At 40.8% G+C, this 17,294-nt stretch overlaps 1 protein-coding gene across 1 annotated transcript in view; it reads right to left on the bottom strand.

Annotated features, from left to right (window-relative positions):
* Positions 1-16,250, bottom strand: part of bloc1s4 (biogenesis of lysosomal organelles complex-1, subunit 4, cappuccino) — a 30,119-nt gene extending 13,869 nt beyond the window's left edge. The window contains exon 1 of the mRNA XM_062055025.1: positions 15,856-16,250. Coding sequence (XP_061911009.1) covers positions 15,856-16,152 — 297 coding nt within the window. The 5' untranslated portion in view covers positions 16,153-16,250. The remainder of the gene's footprint in view (positions 1-15,855) is intronic.
* Between the last annotated feature and the right edge of the window lie 1,044 nt (positions 16,251-17,294).

The raw sequence follows: 17,294 nt of genomic DNA, 5'->3' as shown, positions 1-17,294 counted from the left end.
TGTTTAAGCTTCGGACAATCCACTACACAAATTGGCGTCACGAACAGGATGGCACAGAAGCTACAGGTCGACAGCCGCTCCCGCTCTCTCTGTCAGGCAGACAGTGTGCTGCACGCGCGCATAACAAGGTAAGCGTTTTGCTTAAAGTGTAAACATTTTCTGCCTGGAGAGAGCCGGATCGATAAGACTAATTGCTGAATCTATTTTTGATATGAGATAGGTTTAGTCAGGTTCTCCAAAAACAACCTGGAATGGGGTAAATTATGGTTGGATTGAGTTGTTTTATATGTGATCATTTGTCTGTGTGTTTGTTGAAAACTTGTGATTTCTTGTTTTTAACATAAGGGGATTGTTGATAGAATTTTGGTGGTTTGGAGTGTAGAAGCATAGACGATGTGAGACGAAAAATTTCTTTTAACCTCTTCATCCTGTCGTTGTTGGCAGAGGATGCTTTTTTCTGCAAGTACATTAGGTTAGCCGGAGTTGGACACAGCGAAATTTAAGGCAAGGTTGGCTAACTGGTGTGACATTTGGCCCACACAAATTTATGACGTCTATGAAGGTCCTACGTATCTGTCTATGTGGAAACTGCAGCCGGGTAAAAAGCCTGATATAAGGTGATCGTTCAGTGACTCCGGTAAAGGAGATCAACTGAGCCAAGTTGTCACGAATTTGGAAATTTGCTGCAGTATAGATGGATAGAGTTAAGGGCTCCATATGGTAGAGCTTTGGTGAAACTTGGTGAAACTGTATGGACTGACCAGACATGATGACTGTAGAGCATTGGGTGATTATCAGTGACTCTATGGTGCTTTTATGCTGTTGCCGTGTATTGGTCAGGGAGTAAGACCAGGGGCTGCTCCGCTGAACGGGTTAATCGCCGTTGTATGAGTAATGATGGGACCTGTGTTTGTTAATGAGACGGCCGATTCCACAAAAGCACGCGTGCATTAGTTGTTTATATTGGTCCGGACCAGGGGGGCGTGGTTTGTGGGATAAAAATGTGTGTTTTTTAAATTTATATATATATATCTGCGTATTGTAATAACATTTGTGTAGCACCTGGTTTTTTATCTGTGTTGTTCCCCTCTTCTGAAAGGCAAACATACCCCCCCTCCTCCTCACCTCCCTCCCTCACGCTTTTGTGAGAGTTCCCTCACGTTTTTTTCGCACCCCCGCTTCTTTTGCAAAAGTTGGGAAATTGTCCAAAATGTGTGTGCGTGTGAGAAAATAGACAAAGTTATGTACAGAAAACACATGAGTGAATGATCCATCCATATAATTATTTTCTTCCGCTTATCAAGAGGTTGGATCGCGGGGGCAGCAGCTTAAGCAGTGAAGCTCCCCCTCTTTGGCGCTGCGAGCGAATTCCAGTCATTTGAATTTGTTTTAAACTATACTGGTGATTGTGACTGTGCGATATAACAGTTGTTTTACACACTGAGATTTTGAGTACGGGAAAAAAGGCTCTTGCTCGCTGGTAAATTCTCTGTGTGAGTGACTGTGTGACGCATATAAAGAAAAAAAATAAATAAAGGAGTCTCAGCTGGGAGACATTTTGAGATAAGAGTGTGTGCGTGTGACGAGGCTGTGTGAGTGACAGCTGCGTGAGGCGTGGGCCGAAGAGGTGTGACAATGTTAGGATAGCATTGAGCTAGGATAGCATTGAGCTAGGTTAGCATTAAGCTAGGTTAGCATTGAATTAGCATAGCATTGGATTAGTTTAGCATTGAGCTAGGTTTAAAGAATACAAAAATAAATAAATAAAAAAATATATATAAATATATATAGTGGACAGCTGTACTCAAATCTGAAGAGAAGGCTGACAAGTTGGTTTTGATAATAGGAAAAATAAAATATACTGTATATGAATAAATAAACATTTAAATATCAATACATACATTTGGACTGGGACATTGAAGCATTGTTAAATTCATTAGTCATTAATCATGTGTGTAATATATTGTATTGAACACACAGAAAAGAAAAGAAAAGAAAAAAGAATGACCGAAAAAAAAAAAAAGAATAGGCGGAAGCCAAAGCTTATATTGGCCTATGATATACATTTACTGAACATTAAATTACCTGGAACATCAACGTTAAAAGATGAAAGTAATTGTTACTATATTTTATAATGTTCAAAAAACTTTACATTTCAAGGGTCTCCAAAACCATAACAAAAAACTACATGTGTTCAGCTCATCACTGAGGATGGTACATCATTTAACTCCTAAAACTGAAATACATTTGTGTTTTTATTTTATTTTACTTGACCTATTTCAAAAATCAATATCCCCCGTAAATGATAGTTTTCTCCTCATAATGTAAACAAGCTAAGAATACAAACTGGAAGGCTGTTGTTCTTTACTTGGAAACATAATTGCCATTGTTTTAAAATTAAATTATCTGAACATTTAACACATTATGACTTATAAAAAATGGATTGATATGATCATAATAATAATGCTTTGGGTATTATTGAAATGAGCCTTTTAATTTTAAGTATTGGGTCTATATTTCTTTTATAAACATTTCCCCAAACTTCAAAACAATATTACATATGGAAAAATAAATGAATAATATAACATGTGCAGACATTTCTTATTCAGCATGTGTTTAACTTTATACCGAATAGCAATGGATTTGGATATTTTTCTTTAATATGTTCAATATGCGGCTTCCAACATATTAATGATCAATTACTATTCTCAAGAATGTAGTTCATATACTCTGGCAATTTCCACTTGATTCAACTTTAATTTTTGTTTCACAATTTGACTTTGCACCCTGGACAGGTCGCCACCTCATCACAGGGCCAACACAGATAGATAGACAGACAACATTCAAACACTAAGGAAAATGTAGTCTTATTAATTTCTACATATTGAGATCTATTACTTAAAATAACTACTTAACCACTGTTGTGAAACACCTTTCTAATTTATGGGAGTATTGGGATAGGATTGAGGAAGATGTCGGCTGTGGTGGTGGTTAGTTTGGAAATTAATTTAATAAAAGTAACTTTAAAGTGCAGTCTGACATTTTAGTTTGGAGTAATTTATAGTTTTATTTAGACATTGCAGTACACCATACCATGCGCCCGGGAATCATTTTTGGTGATTTGGCTCCAAAAATTTTTGTAGTCTTTGGTATGACTCGGCCGGGGTTTTGGGCTTGCGACCTGCCGATCTCAGGGCGGACACTCTAACCACTAGGCCACTGAGATGAAGGAGGCAATCCAAATCTCAACAGCTTTCAGTTAGCTACAGATTTTGAGAGTATAATGCGAATAACTATAACTTTACAACTGTTTGCTGTGAATAGTGTTGAATAATAATTACAAATAACAGCCTACATTAATAATTAGAATAAGAGCCGATATGTAGGGTGTTAAAAAGAGGAGAAGTGTGATTAGGGCTGGCGCCTAGAGCATGGCCTTGTGTGTTTGTTGTGACTAGGTTGGATAACCAGTCGGAGACAGGCAAGGAAAGGATAGGCAGCTTTGTTTGTGTGGCGTTTTTCATGCAACAAAGTGAAATGAAAGAAAATAAAAGCAAAATTAAAATGCAGACAATAAAAATAAACACCGTGCGGATGTTAAAAGTTAAAAGATTAAAAGATTTAGCTGAAAGATAAGGAGAAAACTGAATAAAAACATTCTTTTGTTTTGGAGAATATCACACACAGCGGGAGGTCAGAGTGCAAGCATGACAGCTTGCTCGCGCCTACTGATAGACAAATGATAGTTTAAATTAACTTATAGATCATCTTTAAGTGAATTAAAAGGGTACTTAAATACACATGAAGTAGTACGTATAATCTTTGAATTACGGTTATTGATTAGCAATTAATGGAATAGTTAAGACTGTAATTTTAAAACGTGATATGCAAAATTGAACTAACCGAGAGGATATGAAAACGATGGGTGTACATGATTTGAGTTCCAAATTCTGGAGGAAAAAACCTCAACAAAACGTAAAACCATACAGATGGACTTGGGTGGTAGCCACGATTGTGCTAGGTCAAGCGAGGGTGGAAAGGATGTGCAGCCGAGGGACTGCCAGCTTCTCTGAACAAAACAAGCTCCAAAGTTGTAGCCAGAACATGCTCACAAAAAATACAGCTGTGACAGCAGGACGAACAGCAGGATACAAACAGACCCCTGCTGGACATAAATGTCAACGGACAATGTTCAACACAATCTTTGAAGCATTCCTTTGTGGTCAACCTGCACACACCTTGTAATGACCTGCTTACGAACTGTGCCCTGACAATTCAATACCGCACAGAAGGAACTTCCTGATGTTGCCTGACAGCACGACATCAGCTGACAACTACTGGGGACGCCTCCCAGGAACGAATGGAAGACGGGGACTGCTCCAACTGTCCTAGCACTGGCTGACGGAGGTGCGTCCGTGTGTCCTGCCACCCAAACCGCCAAAGTGTATGATCACCAATTAGACGACTCATAATAGGAGCCTTTTGACTCTTATATATGGTGGGACTCAAGGTATGGCCGCTCATGTGAACTATCCTTACAACAATTAGAATGGTATAAGATGGACAACTAATGACCCACATTGTTCCTTTGCTCTCTGTCCTGCCTACGAAACCAAAAATTTAGGTCAAATGATAAAACAGGGCGTAGCTGCCGCTGATTGAACCGATACGCAAATACCACATTTTCAATTATTTCGGCTGTCTGTTAAAAACATAGCTATTGGTTGCAATTTGGACATTCCTGCTGTAGGCTACAAAGAGCTAGCAGCTACACAACAGCTGAGCTAAAACAAAATTTAAGCATATCAAATAATTGTAGTTGCTTATTACATACACAAAGTCGCAGAGAGACAGAAGTCTGTAGAAAGTATTCAGTAACAAACGTGTCCGCATTGTTAAACTTTCTACCACAGGAAACATACTGAACAAATACAGCAGTTACTGTCAGACTATAATCCGGATTAGCTTGTCTATCAGAGACATGGTTAAAACCCACAACACCTTTCGTTCTAATTAATGTCCCGGGGGACAAGATTACAGAAAAGACAGATCGAGTGACAAAGGGGGGAGGAATTATGATTTATGAAAGAGAAAACATTAAAAGTAGATCAATTTGAGAATGTTGAAATTAAAATCACATTTTCCTCAGAAATGTATTTCAAGGTAATTGTAGTATACCGACCGACCACAGATAAAGACATTTTTCTTAATTCATTTTCAGACATCCTCAAACAGCATATTTTGAAAGAAGTAACGTCATGGGGGACGTTAATCTGGACTGGTTAAATAAAACACGTAGAAAGAAACTTAAGGATATTATAAACGGCTTCTACATGATACAAATGATAAGCAGCCCTATTAGAATTACAATTGGATGACAAAAATCAAAGAGAACATCTGTAAATACACAAATGCAAAACCAGAAAGAAGAGTGTAGAATAAAAATACCATTGGATTAATAAAACAATTTGGATTCTAATAAAGACATGAGGACTCAGCTCTCATAAGAGAAATTATAACAGGTCTAAATACAGATCGTATGATTTTAAAAGTTTGGAGGAACAAAGTTACAATGTTTATGCGGAAGTCTAAGGCTGACTTTCACTTAGAATTAATCAAAGCTGCAAAAGGGAACATTAGAAAGTATGGAAAACCAAAAAAAAAACTTACGGAAAGAGAGCAAACAAGAAACAACACTATAACATTAAATATCAATGGCGCTACTATCGCAGACAGTCTGGACATAAGTAATAATTTTAATGAACATTTCATCCAGTCTGTACAAACCCTGAATAAAAAATCCCTCAAAATCAGTGCAAATAATTGTCATTTATTCAGGATGGACTAATTTTAGAATTAACAAATGAAACAAAGTTAAACAAAATCTTCACTGCATTATCAGACTCACGATCTAGAGATATATATATATGGGTTGGACACTATCTTCCTAAAAACATATAAGGATTGTATTATTGCTCGTATAACAACAATTGATAAATAAATCAATAACGGAAAACACTTTCCCTACCACGTCGAGAAACTGCTACTATAATTAAATCCATAAAGCAGGAAATAAAGAAGACCAGAACATGTACAGACCAATTAGCCTTCTCCACGTTATAACAAAACGAATAGAACATTTGAAGTTAAAAGGTGGCTTTGGAGCAATCAAGGCTGCTCACACGGTCGCTAAGATGGGCATTATGTTGACACATCAACTTAATGTGTAGTATATTTATCCATGAGAGCATTTTTGTTGTAGGTATGGCTGTTAAAAGCTTGGTTGTTGTTATGAATGATGACAGATGTGAACAAGAGCATGTATTGTCTTTGTGTGATGATGTAAATAAGGTGTGGTTGTATTGTATGGTAAGTATATGTCCATGAAGGGGCATTTGGTGACTTTTCTTATAATTGATTACATGCTACAGTATGATTATTTTTGATTAATTATTGATTATTATGAATGCATATATTTATTATGATTAATTAGGGTCATAATTTTATTGCTTGATTTTTGGATCCCTTTAATTTAGGTAGCCAGGGACTGCAGATGGAAAGTAGCTATTTAGATATAATCTGGTACAGAACATATCTGTTTTTGAACTTAATGTTTCTGTGCATTGTCCCATCATAGATAGACTAAATTAAATACAACTATTTAGTGAATTATTGAGGCCACAATAATTCACTAGGTGTTGTAAAATATCAAAGTACTATTGCAAAAGCGAACAGTGATCTCAAACATGACCTGTCCTCCGTCTCTGTTCTTGCTGCACTTGACTATCAGCTGCCTTTTCTTTTTCTTGGATGTTTCTGAAACTACTAATACTACTACTACTATTACTATTACTATTACTACGACTAACACTGTCCCTGTGAGAGGGACAGAGGGGGGAGGTGAGTTTGGATTGGGTCAAGTTTGAGCGTGTTGAGGTTTTATTTAATCGATATGATCAATCTGGTACAAGGATAAAGGAACGTAATGATTTAGATTGACAATTGCAGTGGTTGGCGAAAGCAACCCCAACCTCAAAGGAGGGTGTCAATTCAGTAATTAAATGTTTTGTGAATGATCTAATATCCCGACAAGGTTTCCCCAAAAAGATTAGGTCAAACAACGGCACCTATTTTAAGAAAACAGGTTAATCTTCTTCAGTCACAAGATCAGCACTTCTCAGGACCAGCAGCTTCCTAGGAAGGTGGAAAGACCATGAGACCAAAATGGTAAGTTTGCAAAATGTAGAATTTGTGTGCCAGTTCCTCTGTGCAGATTTGAGGATGAAAGCAGCCACTCCAGATTCCCTTGCACTCGCTAAGAGGGGCACGGTCAAAGCCAATCCAGGACCAACACCCGATACCTGACAGGAAGGAACCGAGAGGAGAGACAACACCTTGCCAGCGATGACGAGAACAACTAAGGTTGCCAGCCAATGGGTCCACCGGGACTCCAGCAGCTGTGGAAAGAAGTGTCGGGAGTGCCGAAGCAGCGAGGAGGCCTGAAGCAAGCCGAGGGCCTGGACCAAAGCCCCACGCCCCATACTCTGCCCCAGCCTTCCCCAAAGCCCCCACAGCTCCAACTCTACCTGAGTTTTCCCCAAAGCGGCCAGCGCGCACATGCCATTGCACAGTCTGCCCAATGGACTGAACCACACCCCAAGAAGAGACAGAGACAGACTGTTTGAGTGGATATCTTTCTTCACCAAGGCAGCCAAAAGCCCAACGAGGTGTCGGCAGGCCACCAGGCTGAGGCACCACCGAGCCATCTATACGAGCACTAATCGAACATGGACTCATACGAAATTCAGTTGTGTGTTCAAAATTAATTGGTAATTAACAATATTGGTAACTACATCCATTGCAAATGCCAGGAAAAATATTTTTGCAAATGTCTTACAGTCATAAGTCTATATACATTCATCTATTTATGTTCAATGATGTTCATGATCAAAGTATTTGTTATTCCTTTACTAAATCAAAGGGTAGGCCACTAATTGTGTTCTGTGAGATGGTTTTACTGCAGGCTGGTAACAGCGATCGCTCTGAAGGAGGGTCATAGACGGAATTTTTGCCTCGTATAAAAACATTGAGGTTTTTGCCTCTATCTGTGGTAGAGATTTAACATGTGGTCTACATCAGAAATTGTTTTGGTCCAGGGTCTTAAGACCCTGGAAGGCGGGTATGTAGTAGAATTTCTGACCTTTGACCTATATTGCATGTCTAATGGGAATGTACGCTCATTTGATTTCTTTCCTATTCTGTGCCAGTGGGACAAAAGTGAATGTTAAGTCGTGCCAACCTGTCTACAGAATGTGTTGACTGTCTAAAGGATTCGAGTTGTTATGGAACAGATAGGGAAAAAATAAAAGACATTGACGCATTAGATAACAAACAATGACGCACAAGAGACATATAAAAAATGGCAGAAGACCGGAACTCGACAGTGATTTTGGCTTGTGTGTGTCTTGTTTACTCCGGAGTAACATGTGGTCTGTCTGCACGGCCAACTTAATTCAACCTGCACTTCTGATAATGGGTAAATAAATTTGTTGTACTAAACTACTTTTGTTGCCTGTTTAAGCTTCGGACAATCCACTACAAAGGATAAAAACATCTGAAATATTCTTGATTGCTAAAACAAAGTAGATGCGGGAAATATCGCTCAAAGACATGAAACTGTTACAGGAAAATACCAAAAAGAGAGAAAAAGCCACTAAAATAGGAGTGCAAGACAAGAACTAAAACACTACACACAGGAAAACAGCAAACAACTCAAAATAAGTCAGGGTTTGATGTGACAGGTGGTGACAGTACACCTACTTTGAGACAAGAGCTATATTGATGCATGCTTGGTTATGCTTTAAAGTCACATCCAACAATTGCGACAACGACTTTTTACTGTCAACTGAGTTTATGATTTCTGTTGGTGGTGTGCCTCCGGATTTTTTCTACGCAAAAAATGTGCCTTGGCTCAAAAAAGGTTGAAAAACACTGGTCTAGGGTATACTTATAAATGATGAAAAATTATATCTATCTGCCATGAATCATGATTCAATTTGAGTTATTTGATGAATCAGCGCGATTAATCGCGATTAAATATTTAAATTGTTGACAGTCCCAGTAGTAATACCATTAAAAGCGCTTCGTCCGAGATGGCACGCTGTTGATTGATGACTTCTTGCAATCTTCTGGACAGACTCAATTGGCCAATTCAAGGTAAGCAGAACCTTTCTTTTTAGATAAAATCTGCGTTAGGAGTCTGTCCTGAAGTCTGTAAGTCAAACACTGTTTTGTAATCCCAGGCACAGAGTGGTGATTTTGATAGATTGATTGCATTTTTGCCCTGTCCGCCATTTTACATAATAGTTGTACATAGTGGTCAACTCATGTCATTGTGTCTTGAATCTTTCATCTGTGCCTGATAAAGCTATTGGTTAAAGTCCATCCGTATATTAAAATTCGCAAGGTTAAAGTCCTTCTGAATAATACGGTAAAGTTCTTGGTTAAAGTCCGTTCGTATTTTTAATTCTGAGGTTGGAGTCCTTATTAATAATACGATAAAGTTGTTGGTTAAAGTCCGTTCGTATTTTTAATTCTGAGGTTGGAGTCCTTATTAATAATACGATAAAGTTGTTGGTTAAAGTCCGTTCGTATTTTTAATTCTGAGGTTAGAGTCCTTATTAATAATACGATAAAGATTACCGTGACGGGTTGCTTCACTGACGAGTAAGCAAATAGTCGGGTGTGGTTCGCCCTGGGGATTTGGTCACCCCTAATAGAGTTCAAGGTTAAAGTCCTTATGAAAAATACGAGAAATACATTCTCGGGTTACGGATGGGGCATGAGAGACACAATGACCACAGGGTTTGACATGAACAAGTGTGACAGATAGAAATGTGATGGCGGTCGGGGAGGAATGTGATGAATCATTACTGTTTTTGATGATCAATTCAATGTACGGTTGTCGACAATGGAATTAGCAGGTACAGTTTAAAAAGAAAAAAAAGAGAACGTTCCTTTAAAGGGTTAAGAGGGGGTTTACAATACTCGAAAAGTCGTGAACTCAAACGTCTGGTAAAATAAGGAAATAAAAAATAAAATAAAATAAAATAAAAAAGTAACTGGAAGTTTTATGGTAGGTGAAACGCAGAGAGAGTGCTCGTGTGTGTGTGTGCTGCTGAGTGTGTGTGCGGGAGTGCTTAAGCGTGCGTGTGTGTGTGTGTGTGTGTGCTGCTGAGAGTATGTGTGTGTGTGTGTGTGTGCTGCTGAGTGTGTGTGTGTGTGTCAAACGACCCGCCCAGACTTTGACTAAGCCACCGCCCCCTACTCCAGTGACAAGAGAAGGAGGTATTAACACACCCCCTCTAAGATTAATCCTGCCTCCGAAAATTAACCCCTTGTACACGTCTGACCATTTTCTCCGGCAGACATTTTTGACACATGACATTAACACTTTGGACATACTACAATATAAGTCTCTTGCCGATGCATACATGCAAGCCATTGTTGACCTTGCTTTCCCACCTGTACCTCCGGGAGGGAACCTTTGGCCAAACACTTTGGACAAAGTTAACCCTGATATACACGGTGCCAAAAACAACATATGGCAGGGACATTTTATTCATCCCATGCAAAATAGGGCTAATGACAGAGCAACAAGGAAGCAACTACTTAAATTACAGATCGCCGAAGATAAAAAGTCAAAAGAACCAAAAGGTCAAAAATCAGATAGGGTATATTCAGCTGTGGGTGACCTTGCTTTTGAGTTCCAACAGGTGGAGGAAATAATCCTCAACAGACGTGAGACCAGACGTTTGGACTCGGGTGGTGGACAACACAATAATTCAAAGCCAGTCCGGGGTGGAAACTGTTACATCTGCGACCTGCCGGGTCACTGGCAACGTGAATGTCCTAACTCCTCTGAACGAGACAGGCCCCGGTTTGCAGCCAGAACATCATACCGGCGTGGCAAAGCACACCCACCGCAGGAGCCCCAGCAGGAGATACAGACTGGCCCCCTGCTGGACATGAGTGTCAATGGACAATGTTATCAGTTCGTGATTGACACTGGCGCCACCCATTCGATTCTGAATGCAGAGGTACCAAAGAAACTGTGTGCTTCCTCTTTAAAGGTCGAAGGCTTCGCTGGGGTCACAAGAAGGTTGCCTGTCACCAAACCACTTCCGGTTCAGATTGCTGGACACACACTGAAGCACCCCTTTGTGATTGACCTGCACAAACCCTGCCTAATTGGTAATGACCTCCTTTACAGACTGTACCCTGACATTCAATATCGCACAGAAGGAACCTTCCTGGTGTTACCTGACGGCTCAACCACCAAGCTGCGACACCACTACCAAGGCTCCTCCAGGAGCTCATACCACAGCCTGAAACAACAGGAATGGCTGACATCCAACTGCTCTAACAGTGAAAACCCTGACTGACTGAGATGCTTCCGTGTGTTCTGCCACTCGACTCGCAATATGTTATGATTATTTATATATGTTGGAACTCAAGGTGTGGCTGCTCATGTTGACCTATCTTTGCAACAGCTAGCATGGTATAAGATGGACACAATAGTGTCCCACATTGTTCCCTTGCTCTCTGTCTCGCCTACAAAACCAAAGAACTTAGGTCCAATGATAAGACACGGCGTAGCTGCCAAACATTACACAGACACCCAAATACCACATTTTCAATTGTTTAGGTTTAGCCCATGGTTATGTTAAACACATAACTATGGGCTGAACTTTAGACACCTGTAGGCTACGAGGAGCTAGCAGCTACACAACAGCTGAGCTAAAACGACACATTACACATTTAAGCATATCAAATAATTATAGTTGCTCATTACATACACAAAGTTGCCATGGCAGAAGTCTGATAGAAAGTATTCAGTAACAAACGTGTCCGCATCATTCAACTTTCTACAACATGAGCTTGACTTAATGAATTATTGGGGCTACCAGGTGTGGTAAAAATTCAAAATACTATTGCTAAAGCATCCGCCATAAGGGTAGTATTTTTCTACTATTGGTGACAATATAAATATAAGCATATTGTTTTACTTTCACCATATTGAATAAATTACATAAAAGATAGGGTCTAGTTGAGTTTGAGTTATTTGTGATATCGCTAAGGGGTCCCCTAACCTAACACCACCCCCCAGTGGACCATAGAGGCTAAAGAGATTTTCATTGACCTCAAACATGACCTGTCCTCCGCTACTTGACAATTAGCTGACCTTTTTCTTAGATGTTTCTGAAAGTGATAGTATGACTAACACAGTCCTTTTTTTCAGAAACAGAAGGGGGTGAGTGAGGGTGGATACAGACTCCTTGGAACAAAATCGACAATCATCCGACTCTGACACATTCCATAGTTTTAACATTTTTCCCGTGGGTAAGAAGTTATAACTAATTTTAATTTGAAAATAATGATTTTACACATCGATAGTACCTTTAGTATATCAAATTTAGAATATGGAGGAGGTGAGGGTGAACCATGTATAGTCTTTGATTTCACTGATATGATCAATACGGTACAAGGGAAAAGGTACGTACTGACTTGTGTTGACAATCACAGTGGTTGGCCGGAAGCAACAACAACCTCAAAAGAGGATGCAATATCAGTAATTAAATGACTTGTGAATGACCTAGTACCCCGACATGGTTTCCCCAAAAAGATTAGGTCAGACAACGGCAACCATTTAAAAAAATACTCACTTAGCCTTGGTCGAAAAGGCTTTCGGACTAGAACACAGGTTTGGGGTACCATCCTGAGTCCCAAGGCAAGGTTGAAAGGATGGACCAGAACATAAAAAACTAATTGGCTAAAATCTTTGCACAGACCAAATTTAATTGGATTGACATGTTGCAATTAGCGTTAATGATCATTCGAAGGTCCGTGAATAAAACTGTTTTACCGCCCTTTGAGTTTTTCACCCTATGAGCTGCATACAGGTCAGCCATTCACAGGACCAGCAGCCCCCCCCCCCCCCCCATGGAAGGAGGACTCAGCGTAAAACCAAAATGGTATTTTACACAAAAAATTGCAGAATTTGTGTGCCAGTTCTTCTGTACAGATTCCCTTCCGCCCGCTGAGAGGGTCAAGATCAAGGTCATCAAACGCAAGTGGACGGAGCTCAGGTGGACTGGTCCCTTCAAGGTCGTGGAACGGACGTCCCACGCCCTTCGACTGGCTGGTGGAGGGGACACCTGGTACCACCTCTCCCTCTGCACTACTGCTGAAGAACCTGACAGATTACCAGCGGATGCCATTGCTGACATCGCCACAACATCTACCCCTCAGCCCAGGAGACGAGAGAGATTTTCTACCTACATTACTCTTTTCAACTTCTATATTGTATATCCTTGTGTGAGAGATATCCAGTATGCTAAATGTTTCTTAGTTTTTCTTGCTTGTTTGCAGCATAACTATCTGTGTCGTTACATTAAGTGAAAAGTTTGATGTTTATCCCCGTTTTGTTACCTAAATTACTCTGATATTGATAGTCGAAAGGCAGGATGTTACACCCGACTAGTGTTCCCTGACGGACTGGTGCTTGGGCGTGTTCTACTGTCTTTGTGTCTCAGTTCATCCTTCCTGACGACAGTGACTGACAAGTGTCTAAGAACATAAAGCGGACTTTAAATAGACTGGGTCAAAGGGGATAGCAAGACTTATTTTTTGACCTGTGCAGTGTGATTAATTACGGGGGACACAATAGCTATTACCGTGGTAATAACCTCTATATTTGTTACGACTCAACCCTGAACCATTGGTGTCGGATGCAGACAACATACTCTGGTAAGTTGTGCCCATCGTCCCTTTTATGTTGTTTTGGGGCTTGACCTGACTCATACAGACGCTAAAGGAATTATTAAAATGAATGTCCTTGAGAGGGCGTTAACTACCTCTACACCCTCTGTAGCACCTAAAGTACCACCCCACCTCGGTGGTGTTTCAAAGGCTCACATCCGTGCGTGCTAATGACATCACCACCGAAGGCCTGGTAACTTTGACCTTTGACCTTAGGAGCGGGTGCAGACAACCTGTGGCTCAGGTGGATGCCAAAACCTGGGTGACTGTGTTGCTTCTTCCGCTGGACGTCCCTTTTCCCACACTTACCCCGCCCCTTTTAAGTTGACTGACATGTGTACCCTTCTGTTGACAATGCCACCCGACTTCTTCCCTTTGTGGCCCAAAAGCTGAATTACACGCGTTTTCAAATTACAGGACCCTCTCCGTTCCCCAACAAATTGGGTGACATCAACCGTTACTGGTGCACCACACTGATAGATGGCTCTAGGATAGGCCCTTAGGCACGAGCTGACTTATTCTGGTGTTGTGGGAAGCAGATTGTACATTAGAATCCCGACGTCAGCCGTTGGGCTTTGTGCTATGGTTAGACTGGTGACCCCACTCACCAAATTAACACCCCTTGGAACTCCTGTTTCAGCGGCCTCTCTAACTCCCCGCCGCCGTTGAGACTAACCAACCTGACTCGTGACGCCGTTGAGGGACTTGCTGAACAACTTGCCCCGACCTCCCTCAGGGCCGTTCAGATCCGCATAGCCCTTGACCGCATCCTAGCCAAGGAAGAAGGAGTGTGTGCAATGTTTGGTGACCAATGCTGTACCTTCATTCCTAACAACACTGCCCCCGATGGCTCAGTTCAGAGGGCCTTAAAGGGCCTCCAGGCCCTGTCTAGGGACACATTAGGCAGGTGGACTGACCTAATTAAGTCTGTCTTGGTCTCCATTCGGAGCTTTTTTGGCCATCATAGCCTCATGCGGTTGCTTTATCGCCCCTTGGGCTAAGTGTCACTAAAGGGGGTCTAGCAAAGTGGTAACTTTAAGACTTTCGAGAATTGTTGGTTTACTTCCCTGACCATGACGACATTGACGTGGACTCCTTCCATCTATCTCCCATGTAAATAAGCTGTTGTTTTATTGCTAGCTTGCTTAAAGAAAAAAAACAGCACCTACTTTAATGTGGGGCGTGCTTTATACGTTTTGTACAAGTAATAAAGATCTTATTAGAAGATCTTAAAGGGGGACTTGTTGGAAGCATATCCATATTTAAGTGTTACTTCTTTCTAAACTCCTATAGTCATATAAAGAATAGCTAGTATTCTTCCTTCTTTTGAGTCTCATAGTAAGGTGTTGGCCTTCTAGATTGGAATGTGTCAGAGTAGAGATAACTCGGAGTAGTCTAAACAAAGACAGTGGGGGCGAGGGACAGACGGAGGATCACGGGACTTGCGGGAGTTTGAGCTAGACCGAGCTAGACCGATCTGGACCGGGCTGGGGAACGCTGGTGTGCTGGATTGGTCTCAGTTTGTCCTCTAAGCTTGGAGAATAAACCACAAAATACCAACTATTGCCTGGAGATTGAATATAAACATCAGCGTATTGCCATAAAAAGAATCTGGGAAAAACTAGCAATTTGAATTCCCCATTGGAGGAATGCTGGTCAACGCAACAGTCCCGGGAAAAAAGTGGCATGTGCAAACATGTCATCGTTGCCCAAGAAAAAACACCCAATGTGATCAATGTTAAATATTATTTATGTTGTCTACAGTGTATCACAAACTGTTTGTGCGCTTTAAAAACTCAGTACTTGTTTAAGTGAGCGGAATGAACTAGCTATAGCCTTTACTTACACGCCAATCTCAAATACTAATGTTAGGACATTAAACATACTTCTGATGTTATCAATTCAGTCAAGTGTCAGTCAGAGGAGGACACAGCTGTCAGTTTAGACAGTGTTGCTTAGCAACGTCGCTTCGCCATTAGCCCTAAAACTAGCTTGTTTACATTTAGCACAAGTTCCGCCATTGCCAGCACTAACCTCCTCCCCGGCCGTCGCTCTCACGTAGGAGGAATACGCGAGGGCCGTCTGGGTCAGGTCCTCGTCGTCCTGCCGCTGGTCGTGCTCGGCGTCGCGGGGGCTCGAACTGGGCGAGACGACGTTAGCCGCCGCGCCGAAGCTGGGACTCTGTGACACGGTGCCGCTGCTGAGGATGTCGCTCACCATCGACAGGCTGCTGGCACTTTGCGAGACGATGCCGCTGTCTCGGCTGATCTCGGCGCTCGACTCCTCCAGGGGGGACAGGAGGCCCACCCTGTCCACGCGACGGTGCTCCATGTCGCCTCGCCTGGCTGTGTGCTATGCTAACAACCGGCTAGCTCCCGCCGTGTTTGGCTAGTCAACTGACAGAGTCACGTGTGCGGAAGTCGACCGAGGCCTTCGAGGGTCTAAAACAGTGTAAACCACAACAAACGTGAACACAAACAAACCTGTTTTTGGTTAAAACGGCATCCCTATATTACCTTTAAAAGAACACATTACTTAATGTTGTATTGTTATAAATTCCAAGCAGTTGCAACTTCAAACGCCAGATGGCAGCATTAGTCATTACATTGCAAAGGAATGCAGGATGTATGCACTCGTGTATACTGTATTTATTTACTTATTATAATACATTTAATGGTGAAGTGTATACGTGATTTTTGAACACAAATACAAACAACTAATTTTTATTTTTTTTGTCCTGTCCAGCTTCTCAGGCAAATCATATAGTAGATGTAGATGCCCATATCGGCTGTTCAGATTTACTTTACAAAAGAGAAGTGTAGGATACTTCTCTTGTTGCCTTATTTGTATTTGACTTTATTAAATGTATCCATATTATCATTTGGTGCAGCCGGGCCGGAGCAGGAGGGGATAGAAAGAGAAAAAAAGGAAGACAGAGGGGGATATTGTGGGGACAAGAGGGGGATTAGACAGAGAGACAAAAACAACAACAGCAAATACAACAACAACAATAGAGCAACATCAGCAAATACGACATGTACAAATATGATGGTAAAAGTAATAGCAAATAAGCAGTTAGCAAAAATAAAAAATAATATAGAAATGACAATGAGCATTATTACACTACAAATGGAGCAATACAAATACCAATAGAAATAGCGCTATTGATAATGAACAATACCAATACTTTATCTTTATCAACAATACAGTTCAAATGCAACAATACATATACGTAATAACTTGATACGAAAGAATGCAGAAAAATGGAGGGGAAGAAAGAGAAGCAACCTACATTAACCTTGTAGATTGTTATAGTAACAATAGGTAAAGCTTTGTCAGTGTGTCATGTGTTATACCCAGTTTACCCTAGGGCAACAACATTAATATATTTTTGATTAAATGTGATTATATGCATGAGTGTATGTATGCATATGTACTTGTATATGTACAGAATGTGTATGTGTTTGTACAGT

Source organism: Entelurus aequoreus, linkage group LG08 (genome assembly GCF_033978785.1).
Source record: "Entelurus aequoreus isolate RoL-2023_Sb linkage group LG08, RoL_Eaeq_v1.1, whole genome shotgun sequence".
Taxonomy (NCBI): Eukaryota; Metazoa; Chordata; class Actinopteri; order Syngnathiformes; family Syngnathidae; genus Entelurus; species Entelurus aequoreus.
This window is presented reverse-complemented; position numbering and strand designations above follow the sequence as displayed.